Genomic DNA, 24,753 nt, shown 5'->3' on the forward strand with positions numbered 1-24,753 from the left:
CAGTAGGACTGAGCCCTCATGAGATTATTACTGGACGCCCCATGCAGATGCCAGGTGTGATTGATCTTAGAAATGCTGATGTACACATTGCCTCAGATGCCCTGATTGCTTACTGTGAAAACCTAACAAAGGCGGTACAGAGTGCCAGATGGAGAGTTGAGTGATGTTGGCAGACTCCACCAGAAGGTGGATACACAATCATCCCAGGTCAATGGGTCATGATAAAGTCATTCAGAAACAAGCCGTTAGAACCTAAGTGGCATGGGCCACATCAAGTGATGTTGATTACAGCAGCTGCAGTATTGTGTCAGGGAAGGAAAACCTGGACTCATGTGTCACACTGTAAGGTTGTTCCTGCTCCAACAGGGATAGGATAGGACACGAACCAGTGAGGAGCCGAGGGAAGAACCGATTGCAACAGGCGTCGGCGGCCAACCCTTCGGTGAAGATTCCCTCATAGGCCCTATCCTAGTCCATCCTTACCTCACTGTTCCTTAGGTGTCAAAGGTTTAAGAAATAGGGAAAGATGGAACAACAATAGCAGACTCGGAAAATTTACCACCCTAGTGTTTGAACCAATACTGCTCTACTGTCGAGCAGACTCAGAAAAGTACAACCCTAGAACAAATACTGCTCTCCTGTCTTTTGTTTTCTTTCTTACTCTGTGCAGATACCACTGATGACTTCCCGAGACCCATACACACTGACCTCGTCATCTGCGTATGAACCCACAAGAAAACCTCAAGAAACAACTTGACCCACTTCCGAGACAACTATCACAAAAGGATAAAGAAAAGAAAAAGAAAAAAATACACAACGCAGAGACTACGAAACCTTCAGTCATCCATCGACATGATCAAGATTGTCCTACTACTACAAATCATGAAGATCGCACAAAGTCCGGACTCCAGAAACAACATATTCTTAGAGCTGATGAATATGTCAAAAACGCCTTGTTTGCTGGAAAGAACGTTTGCAGGTCACATCCGAAGATGGTTGCATTCCAGGACTCACTTGTGCACAAACAAAATCCAACAAGACATTCTTGATCTTTCAGCAAAATTACACCAGATGACTGAAGATAAGTCTTCATGGTTCGGAAACTTGATTGGTAAACCCTGGCTGTGGATAAAGGAAATAGCAATTATGTTGTTGTTTGTTCTACTGGCGTACTATCTATGCGTCCATAGTATCAAGTGCTTCATTCAACAAATTAATCACGCCTCTCACGAGAAAATCACAGTTCCAACCAGAAAAGACTATTATCCGTAAGAACTTCACAAACCCTGATTGCATGTTTGTTTTCTGTGTCAGCATGCAATTACAGAAAAGCAAACACAGAGCGCATTATGTGCCTGTAACTATCACAAGTTGCAAGAATGAATTTTTAATTGTTTAAATTTGTATATAGTGTGGGAGTTATTTAGAACTCCCAAAGGGGGAATTGAAGGAATACAACTTTGTCAAATGTTTAATTTAACTTCTAATACTATCATATATAAACTGAGAAAGTTTGAGCACGAAAGTCCTGTCTTATTCTGTGTCTCTATATACAGCTGTCAGACGGGTTTTCTTTCTGTTGTAAGTTAAATGAAACATGTTAGTGAAACTCTTGGAGACTCTCGCGAGCTTTTGTCTTAGCAAGAGTCCTGTCATTCCTGTTCTGGAGTCTCAGGGTTTGAATAGGTTTTTTCCCTCTCTCTTTTAATACAGGTTCCTAAACCTGTATATGAGTTTCCACCATCACAATGTAATCCCTCCCTCTTATAATGTATATATATTACAATGTTTGACTCAAGAAGTCAGACGATGTTGGAATGACTGCAGCTACCGACAAGCAATAAAATAACTTCTGCTTGGAAAACTTCCTCCGTCTCCTGGTCTGAGCTTCTAACTTTTCTACAAGGAAAAAGTTCACTACAGATCATAATTTATACACATAAAACATGATATCAGAATTCGTTTCCAATCACGCTTTTGATCAGCGTGAAGTATGTTGAAGGCCTATTCGTGTTTTCTTGATGTAGGCTAATAAATACCCCCCTAGTATTGGTAGGTTCAGGATTAGTTGTGGGGGAGGGGTTAGGATTAGGATTAGACAATCAGGTACTGACTTCAACGAGGGGAGTAATAATTTGGCAGGGAGTCAAAATTCGGCACAACACCGGCAGGTGAGGTGCATAATGCAATGCGTCGTGACTCGTGTCAATTTTTTAACTCTATTTACAATAGAGTTGCAACGTTCGTTTGTTATTGGACTACTTAGTTTGAATAAACGAGCAGACACTGATTAGCTACTTGCAAGACAACTAGAAGTGAATGTGCTTTTCATTAAATGAATCACACACAGTAAACAAATCCTCGACAAAACAAAAAAAAACGTTGCAATGAACATGCACACACAGTAAACAAAACCTTAAAAAAAACGTTGCAATGAACTTTGCAATTTAGACGCGCAAACTGGGTGCCGGTGCGGTGAGATGTAGCCTACATGCTCGGGCAGATTCGGCTTGAAGTCGTTTAACCTCGGATGCGGCGCCACGCGCGCTGTTACAAAAAAAGGCGTGCACACAGCCAAGCGAAATGGGGTCTTGCCGGTCCTGTGCACGCAATGCGTCATTTTTGCCGCGCGCATCTTCGCGCTCGTGCGGACGCGTAGAGTATAAACAAGGCTTTACTCCGTGTCAGCGCGCGCTCTGATCGGTAAAGGGGCACAGACATGGGCACAGACCTCTCCCGAATCATCTCCTGCAGCAGCCTCCGAAGCACCACTAACTCCGCCTCTGTTTCCCTCGTAAGCTGATATTAGTATTTAAACATTCTCTATGATAAAAAATGTTTGTAAAAACTATTTTAATAACACGGTTTTGGCGGTCATAGAGTTCTAATGACGGTGTTCAAATATAACCGTCGGTCTCACGGTTATATAGTAACCGTCACACCCCTAAGAATGTCTAATAGGCCTATTTCACAAAAATGGCCGCCAAGACGTGTAGGGTAGGGTAGGGTAAACTCTTTTCCGGTGAAAGCGCTAGCAGTTGCAGTCGGACTACAAATGCGGAGACTAAAAGCGGTCCGTCCTGTTGCGTACCTTTTTATGTTTCCACACAAAGAAGAAACAACCCTATTTATCACTTCACATCTTTTCGTGTTTTCATGGAACAACTGGTGAGAAGTTAAATCACGCCAGACACGTGTAAAGGAGGAAGCAGATGTTTAAATTGAGTGTTGATGCCGGGGTTCGGGAGTGATGCCCTGACAAAACATGTTTATATTGCACTTGATTGTTATCCGATTTGCACGTCATGCACTTTTATTTATTATTATTAACTGTTGGCAATTTAATTTGTTTTCTGTAACTTTCTTTCCCTTTTTTCCTGGGTGCGCTTTGCCAGGCCTGCTGTTTACTTGTGCAAGCAAGGGCAGCTGGAACAGTTATTAAACGTGTAGAATACGTTTCCAAAACGTTACATATAGTATTATAAATTCAGAGGTTTGTGATATGCAAAAATAAACATATTAGAATAACTTTTAAAGTTGTGTAAAAACGGATCAGTTTTTCCCGTGAGTGGGACTGGAAAACCCGGAGTGGATCAGGATCGGATTGATTACAGAACGCTTAGAGTGCAGAGAGGAACGGGCTTTTGCCCACTCCAGACTTTATCACATCCCCCTCAGCAGAGTGAACACCTCGTCCTTCCCATTCGCGTGATTTTTTTCCCCAAACCACTTCAGCGGAAATCCCGCCCTGCAGCCGATTTAAAAGTTTTCATTGGTCATGTCAATCACTGTACTGATTGCCTACACCAAACACTGATCCCTAAACCTACCCGTCACTGTAACCTAAACCAATGAAATCGGCTGCAGGGCGGGATTTCCGCTGAAGTGGTTTGGGAAAAAAAATCACGCTTCCCATTTAAACTAAAATTAAGACATTTATTACACTATATGAGAAATGTAAGTATATTTACTGCCTTAAAATTATGAAAAGTGATTTTAAGACACACGGACAGGGGGACACTTTACATACATTATATATTTTTTTTTAATATATGAAAATTCCTTATGTATTATTCAATATATTGTAATATATTAACACCACATATTATTCTGTATATTTTAAACCATTTATGCCTGTGAGCTGTTAAACCATTTCATATATTAATCATTCATATATAGGGAAATATATTTTCTTTTCATAAGGGGGACCTCAGATATTTAAAATATTATTTTTGTAACATCATGATTTTTTTTTAAAACATGTAATATCACTCACTTCATTCATGTTTTTAGTCTAACCAGTTTTAATTATAGCAACGTTAGGTCAAATACACTGTAAAGATGTACAATTCTTAGTTTCATTCATGGTGGTAACATGGAAAATGAGCCATTATCAGTGGGATATTGCTGCAATCTCCTGGACAAACTAACACTTAATAACATGAATTTGTAACAAAAGCCACTAGATTTCACTCATAGCAATCAGACAATTTATTTATTTATTTATTGTGTTTAGATATAGTAACGTTAAATGTGAGCTTAGTCCTCAAGTGTCATGCCATTTAAATTAATGGAACTTTTTTTTTAATGTAAGCAAACGTCAAGAATTTGTAACCTTTGTCCAATTTCAGCGATCTTTTCACAGCTCCTTGAAAACTATCAACAAAACGGACAACATCTGCTATTCTTACTTTTGTCAGATATATGCATGACTGAGAGAGAAAACAAGCTGTTCACAGTCCATTTTGAGAATGAATGGTGATCGTAGCGGGCGGCGGCCACAGTTGCCAACTCTCGCGAGACAAATAAGCAACTGTAGCTTCAAAAACAAGCCCAGTATTATTAGATTATTTAGTTTCAACATTATCATTTATTTTTTATTACCAATAAATGAGCCTGCAACACAGGGGCGTAGAATTTAGTAGGGACGCTAGGGACGTGTCCCTACCAATATCCAGTGACACTGATTTGTCCCTAGCAATAATTTCGATCAAAAATGCAAATATTTTTATATATAACCACTGTTGCCAGTGTGTTTTGCGTAGTTCTTATTTTATTTAACCAGGAAACATCTAATTTAGATAAAAATCTATTATAAGAGCGTTCTGAGAAAAATGCGCAAATCCTGGAACACAAACGGTTAATAGACCTGAGTCCCGCCTCCTGAACACACATTGCTAAACTGATTGGCTTTGTGTTCTCTTTCTAACTTGTGAGAGGCTGTAGCTACATTTGATTGTGCGAAGCGGCAATGCACCTCGAAGGAAAACTCCTCGATGCGGTAAACTAGGGAGTAATCTACAGTTCTGTGCACAAACATACGGGGCAAATCGCGTCAAATGATTCGGGGACAGCTCCGTTTTTACAATATAATGTGTGACAATCGCAGGATAAGTGGCAAACATGTCGTTAGTGTGTGTGTGTGTTTGTGCGCGCGCGCAAAGAGCACTGAAAACATCACGGAGTAAACATCACTTAAATATCATAATAATGATCAGTTTTCAAAAAAAGGAAGAAATATATTGCCAATAAATATAAATTTGAAAATATAAATTCGTATATTGCCATTTTTGTAGGGACAAAGACAAAATGTCCACACAAAGATGGCAATTTCCGAAATACTTGTGGGGATTTTTTTTTTTAAAACAGCTTATAAATCATACTAAGTTTTTTTTGTTGTTGAAAATGCAGAAAGTTATCTGTGCTAGGGTTAGTGTAGGGGGATAGAATACACTTTGTACAGTATAAATCATTACGACTATGGAAAGTCCACATTAAACATGAAAACACAAAATTGTTTGGTCTGTTGAAATGAGAAGTCTGTTTGATCAAGTTGAAACCCTTGTCATCCCAGTCTCAGCTGAGGCTGAAATAAGTTTCATTGCTCTTAGGAGACTGAAAACATGGTTCAGAACAATGGCACAAGTTGTTGTGTGTTATGTCCAAAAGGACAAACTGGACAGTAAGGATGTGAAAACAAATATGCTAAAAGTTAATTTCTGTTAAGGGTATAGTTTCCTTAAAAAGTGAAAATTCTGTCATCATTAAGTTGTTTCAGACCAGTTTCTTTCTTCTGCTGACCACAAAAAAAGTTATTTTGAACAATGTTGGTAACTAGACAGTTCATGGGCCCCATTGACTTCCATAGTTTTTTTTTTTCTTACTATGGAAGTCAATAGGGTCCATCAACTGTCTGGTTACCAACATTCTTCAAAATATCTTCCTTATTGTTCAGTAGAAGAAGGACATTTATAAGGGTTTAAAACAACTTGTGGGAGAGACAGAATTTTCATGTGGGTGAACTATTCCCTTAACTATCCCTTTAATGACAGATGCAGACATGTGTTTGGCTTCTTCAAAAAGCAAGGAACAAGACCGCATTGCACTATTGCACTGCACTATGAACGGAGGAAAGTTCAGTCTCTGTTAAACTCCCTTCTTGTCTTTAATAGTTGTCCTAACATTACAGAATTCATTAACGTATTGTTATGGTCAATATAGACTAAAAACCTTAATATTATCCTATTAATTTCCTGATTCCTCACCTTCTGGGAATGTCCCCACCAATCTCAAAACCAAACCTACGCCCTTGCTGCAACATATTAAACTGAAACCACTCCTTTATTAGAAAAGGATAAACGGATTAGGAAAAAAAGGATTTAAAAAAGTTTTGGAGAGATGGAAAAGGACAAAAAGACAATCAAGAAAAGACGGGGATATGTAAAACACACACACACACACACACATATATATATTATATATAAAAAAAATATATATATATATTTATCTTAATAAAATAAATTTGACCCATATGTATTTTATGTTAGTATAGACTTTTTTTTTTATTATTAAAGACTGTGATAATTAATATATTACAAAAACATAGTAAACATTACAAATTTACCTTACAAAAGAAGGTCATCCCTTTTCTCCCCTGCACTGTCCATCATCTCCCCAACGTCTATCATTGGATTACAGCTTCGCACGCGCGGCTGCCTGCACGTTGAACGGGATTTTCTCCAATAAGGGGGCGGATTCGGCGCATTGTTTTGACGAATTACGCCACAGCACTTATACAATTGCACTGATTGGCTATGGCTGTGAGCAGACAGTGTCAATCAATGTATTGGAGATTTGGAAAACGGCAACCGTGACCATAGATGTAAAGAAAACAAAGTTGCTTGTCAGATTTTCCTAACAAGCAAGCATATTTTTTTAATAAGCCCAAAAAAACGCAACCCGTGCTTTTTTAACGCGACTTACAAAAAAATAAAGCCCAAAGTCGCGTATTATAAGCGGACTTGGCAACTATGGCGGCGGCGCGACCAGAAGTCTTTTTGTCGTCTGTGTCACTCTGCCGTGATTTAACTTCTCCCCAGTTGTTCCATGGAAACCAGCAAAACACGGAAAGCTATGAAGTGATAAATAGGGTTGTTTCTTCTTTGGGTTGAAACCGTTGAAACATAAAAAGGTACGCAACACGACTGACCTCTTTTAGAAGAGAATCGGTACTGTCTGGTTACTTCCGGTTTCTGGACTGGCTGCAGTAACAAGCCTCTCTCCATGCGGGTGCTCGCAGGCGAGTGCAGAATGAACGGGAGTCTATGGGGTTTCACCCCCAGAAATCCACTTTTCTCAGGATGCAATTTTTTGTCAAATAATTGAAAGTTGCATTCAAAAGGGGGGGCTAAGATAATACACTGAAAATTGCATTTTTAAGTTCACTTATCTGTTCTAAAAATCCGTTCAAAAATGTGATGACGTCACATAATAGCAGGATGTTAGCGTGTTCCGGCCAACAACGACCTAACCTGCAAGAAATCGAAAGGACATAAGTACTCGACTCCTTCATTCGACTTTTGGACTATAATCTATATTGAACTTGCGGAATCAACAATAAAATCTACGTTAATTCAACGACAAGCAGGAGAAAGGGATACATTTAGCCGTCTAGTTCCATAGACTTCTATTCATTCTGCACTTGCCCGCGATCACCTCCAGTGGAATTCTAATGGAACTGCAACCAAGATGATACAATGGGGCTAATAGGAAGTGCCAAAGCTCTCCGTAGACGGGCTCTGATCGCACTCGGACACATTTCTAACCGGCATGCATCTCGCGGTGAATCCCAGTTATCGGTTCTGCGCAGATTTTGCTCATATCAAACAAGCCAATGTCACATAAATCGCATGCAAAGCTTTAAAGGAATAGTTCACCCAAAACTGAAAATTTTGTCATTAATTACTCACTCTCATGTCGTTCCAAACCCGGCCGTCAGACTTTAGTTCATCTTCAGAAAAATAAATTAAAATCTTTTTAAAGGGTAACTAAACCCCTGATCAGAGCCTGACTGCACCCACTGGCAATATTTGAAAAATGCTGGAAAAGTGGGCAGAGCCCAGCGGAGAGGGGCGTGCACCTGAGACGCATCTCTTTGTATGGAACCTGCCTACGTCACCGGCAACCGCTACGTCATGAACCACCGCAAACATCCAATTGGAAAATTCAACTGCAGTAGCCACCGTTCAACCTGAAGAGGGCAGCACTCAGACGTTTTTAAACCATATATTGTAGAATTAAAACACTTTAAACCCAAATGTCAAAAAATATACTGGAATCAATGAACAGCATTTATGAAGCTCCATTCCTAACAGATCATTAACTACAAAAAGTTGTTTTAGTGTTTAGTTACCATTTAATAAAATTGGAGATCTTTCTGTCCCTCCATGGATGCTTCAAAAACAGCATCCTGATTGGCCTGTTTCGGTAAATCAACCAATCCATAAAATTTGGACTAAACCACTTAATTCCATATAGAATAGTTTTAGATATCTTTATGAACGTTTTGAAGCTTCAAAGTGGTAGTTGTGTAGCTGTCAATGAGAGTATTGAGAGTACTGTCATTTGTGTTCCGCAAATGAATGAAAGTGTTACAGGTTTGGAAAGGCATGAGGGCAAGTAATTAATGACAACATTTTCATTTTTGGGTGAACTATCCCTTTAAACAGCAGATATGTACCTGTATGTGGATGAAATGGGATTCCTGCTTTAAACCATGTAAATTGAATGAAAACTACAATCTGCTTCCCTTCCTTTTTTTCTGTAATGGTTTAATGTTGAGGTATTAGCAGGGGGCGGATTCAGTCTCACTTTCTCTGTTTAACAAATGAGCAGTGAATTCTCCAACTCATCCTGACTAAAAATAGAGTTGTTTGTAACATTCTATGATGAAAGGGAAGACAAAAAAAGAGAGACAGTGGCAGACTTTCTTTGTTTATTTACATTTGTGGGATGAAGTGTTTTTTGAACATGTTTATATTCTTGTCTATGTTGACATTCATTTATGTAGATTTCACGGGTTTTGGGTCACTGATTTATTTCACAGTTTACAAAATCTGCAAACACTTGCAATGTACTGTAAACATCCAAACAAACTTATTGCTCACAGCTCTTCCAAAATCCTACAGCAAACATTTGAACAACTTCAGCTCATAACTACAATAAAATAAGTGTTGCTGCATGTACATATTTGTGATTAAGGGTGTTGCCTTTGCCCTACATTAAGTATTTTTGACCTTCTCTTTTGCAAGATGAAAGGCAGGGCAAACAGACAGCTGAACAAGTGATGAACAGACTAAAAGAAGAATGCATGTCACATTCCAGTTCCTTTTGCATGAGTGGGGGAGAAAGAAAGTGAGCGAGAAAGAGAGAGAGAAGCAGGGAGCTGTGCATAGAAACAGTCTAAAAGAAGGCACATTCTTGTCTTTGTTTTTCATTGTCAGATTTAAACTCCAACACTAATATCATCACACACTTGAAATGGTGGTTTCGAAGAATGGCTTTCAACAACTTCAAAGATTTAGCCTCTCTGTTTTAAAATCTGCTGCCCTCAGTCTATTTTAATATGAGTATTTAATGCAAAGACTTATAAAATTCTTCTATCTAATAAGTCTAATAGATCTAACGGCAAGTTATACTGTCATGCAAGTATAATAGGCAGCTTTCAGAATGTTTACAGAAAAAATCAAATGTTTCTGGAATACAGTCGAAGAAAAGCCACTACTTTTTGTCATATTTTAATGTTCATTAATTAAATAACAAGATGTAATGAACAGCATTAGGTAGCTTTTCATGTACAGTGTGAACATTTACAAGGGGAACACATAGCAGGCGGTGGGACGTATAAAAAAAGAATAAATTACCCCAAGCAGCATCATCTATTAGGAAAAAGACAAGCATTGACAAAATCTTTTGATTATAGGTTCAAATATACATAAGTGTGTCAACATACAAAAATACATTGTATTTATAATCAGAGCTCAAAGACACTTCATATTTGATTTGCATGTTTTCTTAGTAGGGAGGAAATTGGATTTGGGAGAGCAGCCAGTGGCCTTTGTCCTAAACAACAACGTCAAGAATTCCACTGAACTGACAGACAGTGCAAATGATTTTTAAGATTCAGTACAATAGATCATGTTGGTATAACATGAAGTTTTAGCTTGTCATAAGAAACATTTGGACAAATATATTTTTACTATTGGTAGACATAGGTACAATCCACTTAAAACAGTGTTGCTGAGCAATTCAGACTCATTCTATATTCATCTTTTAATTGACTGTAATGACTTACAGCACTGAAGCGACTCTAATATCGAATACCCATTGTTAAGATTCCTTGATTCCAAAACTGAACTGGAGAACACAGAACAAACCCTCATTTAACCCGTTGTCACCCCCTGAGATGATCCAAATCAAAGGTTCACTTAATGATTCATGTAATCCTTTTCTACTTTGAGTACCATCACATAAAATTTTTGTGGAATATAATCGGGATTGGCAAAGCTCCATGTTTTGAACCCTTAATTCTCAAAAAGCATTCTGAGAATGTGCATGAAATCGGTTTGGCAACGTTTTCAGTTTGGTGATCATTTACTTGTAATTATGATTTTAAATGATTCCTAGGCCACTACACATACAGTAAAGATTTACACTCTCATATAAACAAACTTAGAAAGCTAACCTATCACCTTATCTGAACTAATGCTCCAAAAAACACCCTTAAAATTTAAAACATGACTTGATATAGTGTAGTAGAGGACCACATTGAGAAATATTGGATTTTGACTTTTCTTCCACTTTGTGGAAGTAAACAAATGCATTATTGCATGTCACTTGTGCAGTGGTTTTTCCAGACATCACACATTTTTGAAAATGTGAAAGTGCATAAAATAAAACACGTTTTGCACTTCATTTTGTTTAACCAAACATTGTTGCATCATTATAGCATTATTTTGCTGCATTACACTCAAAATACAGTGTAAAAAGTGCACTATTGACATTCTGGGTTTTAAAATTCAAATATCTATTGAGGTGGATTTGATTGGAATGTCTCAAATATATTTCTGATTAAACAGGAAACAACAGAATGTTTACAACTAACAGACTGAGAGCCAATTCAGCTCTTAGAGAGATGCAGTTGGAACCCTTCAGTCATTCCCCATTCAGCTGTTTTTAAAGATGAGAATTTTCAATGAATTAATGCATTAAGCATATCTGGCATCAGTTAAACTTATATCATTTCTATTTAGAAAACGATCTGGTTTGGGTAAATGTAAGACTTGGCCTTCACAGTATGAAGGAAAAATGCTTACCCAGAGTGCCTTTCAGGGCTGTTATTTTGGGACATCTACAGCGCTTTCATTCAATTCCATCTGAATGAGATCCATCAATACTTCAGACTAGAGCCAAAAACACCATTGGTGAAAAATGTGACTATGAGGGAAGATGGAAATTGGCTGAGAAAGAGAGAGTGAGTGTGTGTGAGCGAAAGAAAGAGAGAGAGAGAGAATGATGACATGAAAAAGAGTCACTGAATGTATGAGGGACAATGTGGGTGGTTAGAGCAGGAAAGAAAAGTAACTAAAAGTAAAGAGAGAGAGAGAGTGTAAAAGGTAAGACAGAACAGGATCACTACAGCGAGACATTTGGATTTGCCTCTAGTGCAAAATCTTGGATAAAAACACCTAATAAAATATTCTAAAATCTACCTTCTAGCGAGACTTCATTCTCTCTCCTCTGTCACCTGGCCAAGACACAGCTTTGCGACGAGTTTTAGCTTACTTTCTGTGATTGCTAGATTGCTATCAGATAATCCCAACGGACCGCTGAACGCTAAGGCGTTGTCATAGAGACAACATGCAGAGAAAGCTTTGGAGGAATATAATCATCAAACTTGATACAGTGCCAGTGGGCGGAGCCACAACTGTCAAACAGGAACATGAAGGAGGGAGGAATGGAGGAGTAGAGGCTGAAGCAGTGCACAGGAAGGAGAGCATTCCTGTCAGTCATGGAGCTTTGTGTTGTTGACTTTCAACAGAGGCACAATCATTCAGTTTTTCTGCTTTTTGTCCATCTCTTGACATCAGTCTGCATGAGATTTCCACAAAAGCTGTAAGTGCTGTTTAACCAAAGTCAATCCTCGGACGGTATTCAAGAACCATGGGATAAGCCTGGGGTGAAAACGAAAGTAAAGAATGACTACACATTTTCTGTTGTAAGCACCATATCATATCCATTATATTGTCATAGTTCTATCCTATTTTCTTGTGGTGTAAAAGGCAGGGATACAAACCTAGTGGCATCAATGTGTCCTCTGATCTGATTTTGTATCAACCTCTAGTGTGTGTGTGTGTGTGTGTGTGTGTGTGTGTGTGTGTGTGTGTGTGTGTGTGTGTGTGTGTGCGTGCGTGTGCGTGCAGAGCTAGAAGACTGCTCCCCCTCCCTCCCACCAATATCATATACTTTACAATAGATGAGCATTGAGACCACATATAACAGGAAAGGTGATGTTGTTGTAAAACCTTTATTTTAAAAGTTAAATGTTTATATAAAAATTAAAACTAATAAAAACTAACAAAAAGCAAGAATTTGTTACCTATTAATAAAACCAATTTTAAAAAAGTAACAGCAATGTTAAAAACAATGTTTTTTTCCCACCATCAGTCTGTTATAATTCATAAATCGAAAAGTAAAATTTAGAATTTGACGAATGCAGTCAGATAAAAAAAAAAATATTGTCTTATTTTTTAACTAAGATAATATGGAACTGGTAATATTATTAAATAAAGCTAATAAATTTATTCATTCAAGTGCAGTGTGTTGTATTGCGTTGTGACTCGTGTCAATATGTTAACTCTTTTTACAATAGTGTAAAAATACAGGAATTTTAACCATGTAAACATTCGGTCGATTGTTTTGTGCACCGATAATGAAAAGTGACAGTACCCGGCAGGCTGACGGTAGTTTTCTAATTCCCAACAAAATAACAATACAACCTGTCTTTAAGAACGTCTTGATCGACTGGGATACAACAACTCTCCTGGCCTCCCTCTCCTTTTCATGGCGTTTCTGGTACCCTGATCTATGTTTTCTTTCCCTGACATTTTTCAGTCAGTCAGTCTCCTGCTCTTCCACCAAATTCATCATTAACTTCAGGCAGATGCCGCTTCAACTCTGATTGGTTCTGTTCACGAGCTGGGGTGGGACTTACAATTGTATTGGGTCCATCTGATGTTTGTCATTGACTGAATAACTAATACATACTTTAGATCGGACTGAACCATTTTTAGGGAGGTAAGAGAAGCAGGTCATTGGGAAAAAATATTTAACCAAATTGCATGTTTTTGTGGTTTTCATTTAAATCTCAGGCATACGACTAATATAAATATTAGAATTATTGATACAACAGGGGGCTATATAGTATAACTGCTGGATTTTGTGCTATAATTGTCACCACATTTCACCCCACTAGTGACGTCCCTCTGTGTGTGTGTGTGTGTGTGTGTGTGTGTGTGTGTGTGTGTGTGTGTGTGTGTGTGTGTGTGTGTGTGTGTGTGTGTGTGTGTGTGTGTGTGTGTATAAATATGACTCATAGATCTGTAAGCAGAACTGTGAGCAGGGTCACCAACTCAGAGACAGCTGTTCACACTTCTCATGAGCATACACCCTCATTTTCAGGGTCAAACTAACTTTTAAATAATTTAGCTGTTAATGTTTCTAGTAAAGGTTAGTTTTCAAAATTTTTAATGCCGAACATTTCGAATATAATATGATGATCCCTGATCCTAAAATATAGATGTAGCTATATATTTATACTGTGTGAATACACAATGAAACAAAAGTAGTGACAGTTTTTCTTATTCCGTATTGTGATGTATATCCAAGTGAAAGTTAATCGAAAAAAGAAAAAAATGTATAGTTGGTCTTGGTTCTATCCATCCGTTGTTGATTGGATGGAGGCAGATATAAATGTGAAATTGCAGTTGATTGTAAGAAAGGTGCTGAGTTTAAGTAGACTAAATGAGAAAAGATTCAAAATTACAAGTTACAAAAAAAATTAAACATGCATGGATGAATCATTTATAATTAGATCAATAACACCCATTTAGATGTGTAATAGTGTAATAGATTTTCCATTTCCATTTTATACTGGCTTTAAAATGTTATCTGGGGGAAAAATATACTTTTTAGTAAGTGTTTTGGTGGCAAACACAGTTTTTTTTTTGTTCTTACTGGTAAAAACTAGAATACCAGAATACAATTATCACAATTAATCTCATGATTTGTTAGCAGTCTTTTGACCGTAATATTATCAGACTTGGTGAATGTGACTGCACATGTAAAAATCTGTATCTTAAGTGCACTGTACCATTGACAGCCCAAAAAAAAAAAAAAGGTCATGTTGCAAACACGCACATAAACATATATACAGGTGCTGGTCATATAATTAGAATATCATCAAAAAGTTGATTTATTTCAGTAATGCCATTCAAAAAGTGAGATTTGGATATTATATTCATTCATTACACACAGACTGATATATTTCAAAATGTTTATTTCATTTAATTGTGATGATTAAAACTGACAACTAATGAAAATTCCAAATTCAGTATCTCCAAAAATTAGAATATTACTTAAGACCAATACAAAAAAAGGATTTTGAGAAATGTTGGCCAACTGAAAAGTATGAACATGAAAAGTATGAGCATGTACAGCACTCAATACTTAGTGGGGGCTCCTTTTGCCTAAATTACTGCAGCAATGCGGCGTGGCATGGAGTCGATCAGTCTGTGGCACTGCTCAGGTGTAATGAGAGCCCAGGTTGCTCTGATAGTGGCCTTCAGCTCTTCTGCATTGTTGGGTCTGGCGTATTGCATCTTCCTCTTCACAATACCCCATAGATTTTCTATAGGGTTAAGGTCAGGCGAGTTTGCTGGCCAATTAAGAGCAGGGATACCATGGTCCTTATACCAGGTACTGGTAGCTTTGGCACTGTGTGCAGGTGCCAAGTCCTGTTGGAAAATTAAATCTGCATCTCCATAAAGTTGGTCAGCAGCAGGAAGCATGAAGTGCTCTAAAACTTCCTGGTAGACGGCTGCTTTGACCTTGGACCTCAGAAAACACAGTGGACCAACACCAGCAGATGACATGGCACCCCAAACCATCACTGGCTGTAGAAACTTTCCAATGGACTTCAAGCAACGTGGATTCTGTGCCTCTCCTCTCTTCCTCCAGACTCTGGGACCTTGATTTCCAAAGGAAATTCAAAATGTGCTTTCATCAGAGAACATAAATTTGGAGCATTAAGCAGCAGTCCAGTCCTTTTTGTCTTTAGCCCAGGCGAGACGCTTCTGACGCTGTGTCTTGTTCAAGAGTGACTTGACACAAGGAATGCGACAGCTGAAACCCATGTCTTGCATACATCTGTGTGTGGTGGTTCTTGAAGCACTGACTCCAGCTGCAGTCCACTCTTTGTGAATCTCCCCCACATTTTTGAATGGGGTTTGTTTCACAATCCTCTCCAGGGTGCGGTTATCCCTATTGCTTGTACACTTTTTTCTACCACATCTTTTCCTTCCCTTCCCTTCGCCTCTCTATTAATGTGCTTGGACACAGAGCTCTGTGTACAGCCAGCCTCTTTAGCAATGACCTTTTGTGTCTTGCCCTCCTTGTGCAGGATGTCAATGGTCGTCTTTTGGATAGCTGTCAAGTAAGCAGTCTTCCCCATGATTGTGTAGCCTACAGCACTAGACTGAGAGACCATTTAAAGGGCTTTGCAGGTGTTTTGAATTTATTATCTGATTAGAGTGTGGCACCACCCTTTGCAGGTGTTTTGAGTTAATTATCTGATTAGTGTGTGGCACCAGGTGTCTTCAATATTTAACCTTTTCACAATATTCTAATTTTTCATTAGTTGTCAGTTATAATCATCAAAATTAAAAGGAATGTACACTTGAGATATATCAGTCTGTGTGTAATGAATGAATATAATATCCAAATTTCACTTTTTGAATGGAATTACTGAAATAAATCAACTTTTTGATGATATTCTAATTATATGACCAGCACCTGTATACACACATACATTTGCTTTTCAATAATAGTGCTGACTTTCCAATAAATTTAATTGTTTTAACACTTTTATAAACACTGTTTATAAAGCCATTTTCCTTCTGGGGATGACAGGCTGGTCCATATAATAATAATAATAATAATAATAATTATAATAATAATTATAATTTGTTACATTTATATAGCGCTTTTCAAGGAACTCAAAGCGCTTTACATAGAAGGGTGAATCTCCTCAACCACCACCAATGTGCAGCATCCACCTGGATGATGCGACGGCAGCCATATTGCGCCAGAACGCCCACCACACACCGGCTTACTGGTGGAGAGGAGACAGTGATGAAGCCACTATATGGGGATGATTAGGAGGCCATGATGGACAGAGGCCAAGGGGCAAATTTGGCCAGGATGACGGGGTTATACCCCTACTCTTTTTCGAAGGACATCTTGAGATTTTTAATGACCACAGAGAGTCAGGACCTCGGTTTATCGTCTCATCCGAAGGACGGTGCTCTTTGACATTAAAGTGTCCCCGTCCCTATACTTACATATAATGTAAGTCATTCTGGTTTTACTATCCTTGGGGGACATGCAGTCCAAACAATATTGGTAAAATTTGACCCACACACATACAAACTTACACTGTCACCCTGAAGTCTCCAGCGAGTGCGGTAGATGAATTCCAGGGTGTGGTCTTTGCCCATGATCTCCCCGTTACACAAAACGTCGAGCTGTAAGAAATACGGACAAGCATGTTTTATGAGCTTTATGAAATCAAATAATAAGCACCTTAAGACTATGGAATGTTGTGTGTTACACATACACTTAGTCAAACATCGTAGAGAACAGGAGGCTAAGAAAAACAACCTCAGAAACAATTTTCATTGAATATTAAGTTTCACAACTGATGGGTAAACCCATCAAGAGCTCATTTATTAATATCTGTGTTGAACTGTGAAAGTAACCTATTAATGCTCAGTACACTCACACAAATGCAATTTGCCTGCATTGACAGCCCAGTGATACTGTAATAAAACAGTATTTTACCTCATAAGAGCTTGGCAGCTTCAATTTTACACAGAGGAACTTCTTAATGGTTCCCACCGTAACACGTGTGGAGCAACGGATGAATTTCTTCATTAAACCCTGTTTCAGAGAGACATGGGGTGCAAATTATAACACACACACACACAACACACACACACACACACACACACACACACACACACACACACACACACACACACACACACGCACAAACATACATCTCAACATATACACACAAAATATTAAACTATACTGTCTTTGTGCACCTTAACTGTGCTTTCTCCTGATTGGCCATTGTTACGTAGACAGTCCAGACAAATAGCGATCTGAGGATCACTCCTGTGGTAGTCTCCACCTTTCCCATCATCATCCTCTTCATCACTCAGACGAGCTTTCTTAGCCCTAGGGCCATCTAGAAGACAAAGGAAACCTGACCTTTAATCTTAAAATATATCTGTATATTCACTGTACGTGTAGTACATGTGACTGTGTGTGTAAAGGGATTATGTATAGAATGGTTAATTATTACCTTCTCCATTTGCTTTGATTTTATTTTTTCTCCAAAACTCACTTTCCTGTTGTTCCTCCTCTAGTAAATAAACACAATAATTTAAAGAAAGTACATTAAGAAACAATTTACAGATATAGAAACACTTACCAACTAAAGCACAACTACATAACCTACAGAGTGTATCTCTAAAGTGCATTATAAAGGATAAAGTATGTATGTCTGTCTCTCTCTCTCCATTTATATATATCTCACTCTCTCTTAGTCCAGGCACCAGCTTGAAGATGATCTCCTCCAGGGTTTTATCTAGCCTGCAAAAAAGTGAAGCCAAAATACCATATAAAACACAGAGGACTTGTGTGTATACTTAATCTGTGCATGTGAGAAATTGGTGCGGGTGAGTTTGGTTACCTCAGCATCTCTAAAGGGTTGGTTTCATGGACCTGTATCCCACATTCTGGACACTCATTACTCTCCTCAAAGTGCTGAACGATACAACTCTTACAAACTAGAGGAGAATGGAATAAGAAGAAAAGAAAGAACAGAAAAGGGACACGAGAATGAGAGAATCAGGGCAAAGTACTCTGAAACCATAAAAAAAGTTTGGTGTTAAAATGATTATTGTTAAAAAAATATATATTTTACCAACTACATAACTATCAGATGATATTTTTTGGTTATATATTATTTTAAGGTGTGATTGGTACAGTGTAATTATATATTTAAGTACTGAGTAATATTAATTAACAACATGTACTTACTATAGGGTTAGGGTAGGATTAGGGTTTGGATGAGGGTTTGAAACATGTAATTATGCATAATTTACTGTAATTACTGTGATAAGTACATGTAACATATGTAACAAGGACAGTGTAAAATAAAATGTTACTTTTTTTCATTTAGAACAGTATTTATCTGATAGAAACAATGAGTGTCTCAATAAAAGTACCAGCATTCAACAGCATTATAACAGATTAGATTACACTGCCACCAAGAAAATTAGAAAAAACACTATAATTTAGAAAATTTAGTGAAAACTCCAACCAAAAGCAGCATTAAATAAGCATAATATATTTTGAATAATTATTATACATTATACATCTAAAAAAAATATTCAAAATGTCACTGCATTTAAAATATGTTCAAGAAACACTAGCATTAAAAAGTTTGGGGTCAGTATGATTTTAAGAAATTCATATTTTTATTCAGCAAGGATGCATTAAAGGAGCATTGCGTAGCTTTTTACTTAAAAGATCTTTAAGATAGAGTTTTCATTTGTACATTTATGAGCCAACCATAATGTAATAGAAAGAATGACACCTTAAAGGGATAGTTCACCCAAAAATGAAAATTCTGTCAGTATTTACTCACCCTCATGTTGTTCCAACCCCGTAAAACCTTCGTTCATCTTCGGAACACGAATTAAGATATTTTTGATGAAATCTGAGAGCTGGATCACTCCTCCATACTCCTCCATAGGCTTCAAAAGGATTGAAACTTGCCGGCCTCGAAAAGTTATTAAAGACATCGTTAAAATAGTCCAAGTGACTACAGTGGCTCAATCTTAAGTTTATCAAGTGACGAGAATACTTTTTGTGCGTAAAAACAAACAAAAATAACGACTTTATTTCAACTATACATTTCCTTTTCTGTTGGCCTCTAGTCAGTTAACTTAGTGTAATTGCGTAGAGCTACGTCACACGTAGGCTCACTATTGGCCGATGCTGGTCATGTGGGTGATGCGTGTGACCTACAACAACAGAAGCTTACGTTATTACACTAAGTTAACTGACTCGAGGCCCAGAGAGAAGGACATGAATAGTTAAAATAAAGTAGTTATTTTTGTTTTTTTGCGCACAAAAAGTATTCTCGTCGTTTGATAAACTTAAGATTGAGCCACTGTAGTCACTTGGACTATTTTAACGATATCTGTAATAACTTTTCGGAGCATGCAAGTTCAATCCCTCAAGAAGCCTATGGAGGGATCCAGCTCTCAGATTTCATCAAAAATATCTTAATTCGTGTTCCGAAGATGAACGAAGGTCTTACGGGGTTGGAACAACATGAGGGTGAGTAAATACTGACAGAATTTTCATTTTTGGGTGAACTAACCCTTTAATGTCCACCACGGTTGCCTCTATCAGCCTGTAGGCTCAATTGTGTGTGGAGGAGTCGGGTCCAAATTGACGGGAAAATTCACAAAATGTGACGTCATGCGCGTTTTCGTCTACTTGGGCTTACATCCGGCCATTAGTAAGCAGCGGCAAATCCGGAAATCGCTAGCAGTATCGTGAATCAAATGGACCCTGCGGACGGAAAGAAGCGACCAGCCTCCAGTACAATCCAGACACCCACGGCAACTCCTTGTAATAAAAAAAAATAAAAAAAAGCCTCATCTAGTGCGGCCAAGATAGAGAGTTACCGGCGTCGGGCAAAGACAAGAGTCAACATTGGAGCGGCTTTTGATTCTTGGATTCTTGGAGAGAGCTCCGGTCAGCGCTGGGTATAAAAACAGACCCCGAGCTGGCTTTCTTTTTACTGCAAAGGTAAGACATAGTTACAGGCCATTTTGCAATATATTATTTTATTGTTTTTGTGGTTTTTGTTTTTATTGTTTACGAGTGTGCGCACCGAGAACGAGCATGAGACTGGCTGCAGTTTCTCTAACGGCCACTGGTATCAGTAACGGTTAGAAATTTCAGAACCTTCGCAATGCTCCTTTAAATTGATCAAGTGACAGTTTAGACATAATGTTAAAAAAGATTTATATTTTAAATAAATGCTGTTATTTTTAACTTTAAATATTGAAAAAAGTATCACTGTTTCCACAAAAATATTAAACAGTGATAAGTGAAAAGTGTTTTCAAAAGTGACAATAAATCCGCATATTAGAATGATTTCTAAAGGATCATGTGACACTGAAGAGTGAAATAATGACTGCTGTAAATTCAGCTTTGCCATCACAGGAATACATTTAATTTTAAAATATATTCAAAATTTTAAACTGTCATAAAAAATATTATTTTTATTTTACAATATTTAAGTTTTTAACAAGTTTTTACTGTATTTTTATTCAAATAAATACAGATTTGGTGAGCTTTTCACCGCTAACTTTTAAACAGTAGTGTACAATACAGTTTTCTTAAGACTATCGAGTCCTATTTAGACACCCAGACACAGCAGCTCTGTCAAAAAAATAATTCAGGTGGGTCAGACAAAGATGGATTTTTGTGTTATGAAATCTGAATGTTACGCGGAGTTTGAAACAAATAGGTTTTGATATGAGATATGAGACAGGTCAGGTGAGCAGGTATGGGTAGATCTAAGAGACATCCAGACAGTTGCAATTTTTCCATTACATATTATTGACAATAATAGCAGCTATTTTTGGTGCTATAGCTAAACCATACAAATTTTTTCACAAATCTTTGCTAATAAATAAACTCACCACATGATGAAACAAAACAATTCTAGAAAAAGGCCAGTTTATTCTTATTTCTGATAATGAAGATTACAACACCAAAGAAAAAACGATTTGGGGAGAAGGACCAAAATATTCGGTTTGCTTTTGTTATCAAAAAAGAGAGATGGTCATAGAGAACATAATGCGGATTAGCGAGACATGAATTACTTACAAGTGTGCAGGCATTCCGTAACAGCGGTGGGCTTGATCAGGTATCCATGACAAATTGAGCAGGTAATGTGTCGGTTAAAATCTCGTACCAGGTGCTTTCGGTGGGTTGCCATCTCGACTCACAGAGGTCAGGAGATCACAAGCTAGAGTCAAAGCGCTGCCTGTGCTCCCACACAGGGTTGCCACGGTGATTTCATCAATGCCTCCGTTTTGAGGCAGTTGTAACTTTGATCTGAAGACATAATTGGTGAGAGAGTGATCCTAGAATTTAAAAAAAACAAATATAAAGGGTTATTGTAAGAATAAAAATTTCCAACTTTTAGTGAGAATTTTCAGTTACATATTATGACTCCACACGATAAGCAATGTATCAAAAATGATTACACCACACATTCTGTTTTGAAAACAGTCCAACTCAAACCAGACTTGAGCTGAGCCTCCTTTCAGTCTGAAAACTTTTAGGAAAGTCCCTGTCAGGAGAGACGGGAAAAGCAAAGGGTGCGTCATTTCAAGAGTTCTTTTGAGTTTTCATTGGCTTGGCTACAATATAACCACCAGATCCAGCAGGATATTGAGGCCCTCTTTCTTTTGCATCAAATGCACACACAACAAAGTCTTGCCTATTTAAAACTAATGTCAGTACTAAGCAAAGTCTCCCAAAAAGAAGAATATTAATCGATATTTTTAGTGGGTCAGTACTAAATGTTGTACATTAGCATCATATCAATCACTTAGAGATTATTAGAAGTGTCGCACCAAGGCATGTAGCCTGGCTAAATTGCAATGCTTGATTAAACAATTTATTTACACTTATTTATTTTAGTTTAGAGTAACACTCTGAACTATCACAGCAAATGTTTTGGTGGGGAAAAACAAAAATATCATACAGCTTTCTAGAGTCACACAATAAGCTTACTGCCTATTAACACAATTGTTAACTTTTTTGCAACAAATAGCCTATTCATTTTTCAAGTAAGCCTTTGAACTGTTATTTCTTAATTATGTTAAGCAAATGTCAAGCCTATTCCAAATGATAAGTATAAGTCTCTAAACATGACATGAAAGTATGTCATTGCACACATTGACCCCATTGTGACAACGTGCCCCAACAGCATGTCACTGTATGAAGTCCTCACAGTATAAGGAGCCTGTCTATGATCGTAAACAGTTGTGAAAGTCCCGCATATTTGCAATGTCAAAATTCACATCAAAAACAAAATGCTTTAAAAAATGATTTTTATAACTAGCAGCTTTCTAAAGCACTTTCAACACGGAAACGAGAATACAATTGTACATAGGCTACTTGGGTCTCTGAGGGTTAAACTTTATAACAGATTTACACATTTACATGCACTGTTACTGTGTTTCAGAAACAACGCCATCGGTCAATCATTTCTAACGATGACGTACTCCTTACGATGCTCTCTGCCTTTATGTAATAGTATTTGTATAAGAGGAAAGCAGCAACTCACAGGCTGCTATGTGATAATAACTAACACGAATAGATTGTTATCGTCCCTTTTAAACGCATTATAAACCAATAACCTGATCATATGAAGATTTAGTGTGCATCAGAAACGAGCAGTGAGTCACAGTCCCGTTATCTCATCAGCGCAAGCTGCGCGCACGGCGTCAAGGACTGCGTGACGTCATCGCCATGGAAATTATAACACATGGTAAGTTGAGCTCGTCTCGCGCGACGTCGTTTTTACATTCTATAATTATTTATCTATCTGCTCCACTAGAACGGACTGGCGGGCACACAGACTCTGTCTTACCACATGACACAATTTATCCCCTCCCCAAACTTTACACACATTCGGTGTCCCCAAACCGATAACGTAGCGCAGATTCCCACGTTCCGTGGCCATCCGAAAAACACTCACCGTTACGAATCCCCTCGCCTCGCTCTGTGCTGGGCCGTTAATGGAGACTGAAAAGGGGGGGGGGGTTCTGGAAGCCAGAGTGAGTCACATCGTTACAGCCCGGCGGTGGATTGAGCGCGTGCAGGCAGTGCGTGGCTGGTAAACTCGCGGCCGACACGGAACTGGCAGAAGCACGCGCAGAGAGAGGAGCGCTCGCGCAGAGAAGGGGCGGGGGACTCACGCGCTTGTTTACGCGGTTCTGTAGATTAAGACCAGCGGAGGGAGAGTACAGTTTCGAACTGTTTCCAAGCATTCGTAACATTATTAAGAGAAAGGTCATTGGGCCAAAAGACAGACTGAATTGAAAATAATATATATATATATATATATATACATAGCTTATACTGTATGTATATATATACACACACACACACACACACACACACACACACACTGGCACTGATTCTTTTTTTCCCCTCCAGGTGAGGTTGAATCAGTGATATATCCCTATTTTTGAGATAAAGGGAAAAAATGCCCTTCACACAGAAGCTCTCTTTATGTTAAAAATAAAGAAATTCAGCAAAATAAAAATACTTAAAAAGTTACATCTAAAAGAAATGGGGATAATCAGTACATTCATTGCTTTTATTTTAAATACTTTCTTTAGTATTATTTTAACGCATACTTGGAAAATACATGTAATTTAACCTGTCCTCAGAAAGCGGTCACAATGTAAAACTGCCTAATAAAGCATTTTAAATAAACATTTAAATTGAAAGGCAGAGATGTGTTGTATATCAAACAATAAAAAAATACATCTTGAATTATATTTTCCATGAAAAAAATGCCTATCAAAGTTGCATCCTCACTTTGCATCAACTCAGGATTTTCTTTTTATCATTCTGAATAAATCAGGCAATATCATGGTCATCTTTAACTCTGAGGAACCCTATCCTATTTCCTGCTCAATGTGGCATGGACACATAGTTCTGGAAGTTTTATAATTTTTTGTCTTTTAACTGAGGAAGAATAGAACATTTCTCCACAACATATGGTTATGGTAGCAAAATATTCAGTTTTGTCAATTCCGTGAGGTTTTATGTCTGACAGAATTTACTTGTAAGCTGATGGAGTTGGCAAATGCTCACAAAATTCTTTATATAGTGATATTTAATTTTGGTAACACTTTATTTTAAGGTGATGTAGTTACACGTGTACTTAGTAATAACAGTAAATTCTGCATTATAAAAAGTGATTTACCCTAAACCAAAACCTAACCGTAACTTTAT

The 24,753-nt window shown here is 37.8% G+C and overlaps 1 protein-coding gene across 4 annotated transcripts; it reads right to left on the reverse strand.

Annotated features, from left to right (window-relative positions):
* Positions 1–9,257: 9,257 nt before the first annotated feature.
* pcgf5a (polycomb group ring finger 5a) lies at positions 9,258–23,703 on the reverse strand. 4 transcript variants are annotated; one of them, XR_013206651.1, is made up of 10 exons: positions 23,486–23,675; positions 21,601–21,860; positions 18,377–18,473; positions 18,221–18,276; positions 17,987–18,046; positions 17,724–17,869; positions 17,458–17,556; positions 17,052–17,141; positions 12,051–12,512; positions 10,064–11,741 (listed from the first exon to the last, which is right to left on the reverse strand). XR_013206651.1 is itself a non-coding variant. In XM_077239478.1 (9 exons), exons 2-9 carry the CDS (start codon positions 21,710–21,712, stop codon positions 12,465–12,467), a joined length of 708 nt encoding a protein of 235 aa, XP_077095593.1. In that variant the 5' UTR covers positions 21,713–21,860; positions 23,486–23,703; the 3' UTR covers positions 9,258–12,464. The 4 variants fall into 4 exon arrangements, 3 of the variants coding, with proteins under 3 accessions (XP_077095593.1, XP_077095594.1, XP_077095592.1); XM_077239478.1 differs by having other exon boundaries at positions 9,258–12,512; positions 23,486–23,703; XM_077239479.1 differs by lacking the exon at positions 23,486–23,675 and adding an exon at positions 23,145–23,236 and having other exon boundaries at positions 9,258–12,512.
* Positions 23,704–24,753: the final 1,050 nt, after the last annotated feature.

The sequence above is a fragment of the Siphateles boraxobius genome, unplaced genomic scaffold (genome assembly GCF_051911475.1).
Source record: "Siphateles boraxobius isolate OS27281-9 unplaced genomic scaffold, OSU_SipBor_1 22, whole genome shotgun sequence".
Taxonomy (NCBI): Eukaryota; Metazoa; Chordata; class Actinopteri; order Cypriniformes; family Leuciscidae; genus Siphateles; species Siphateles boraxobius.

Coding starts and splice junctions, on each gene's coding strand:
- pcgf5a (XM_077239477.1), bottom strand. CDS start 21,712: ATGGCAACCCACCGAAAGCACCTGGTACGAGATTTTAACCGACACATT. Junction 18,277..18,376: donor AACCCTTTAGAGATGCTGAG/GTAACCAAACTC, acceptor ACTTTTTTGCAG/GCTAGATAAAACCCTGGAGG. Junction 18,047..18,220: donor GGTGCCTGGACTAAGAGAGA/GTGAGATATATA, acceptor TTTATTTACTAG/AGGAGGAACAACAGGAAAGT.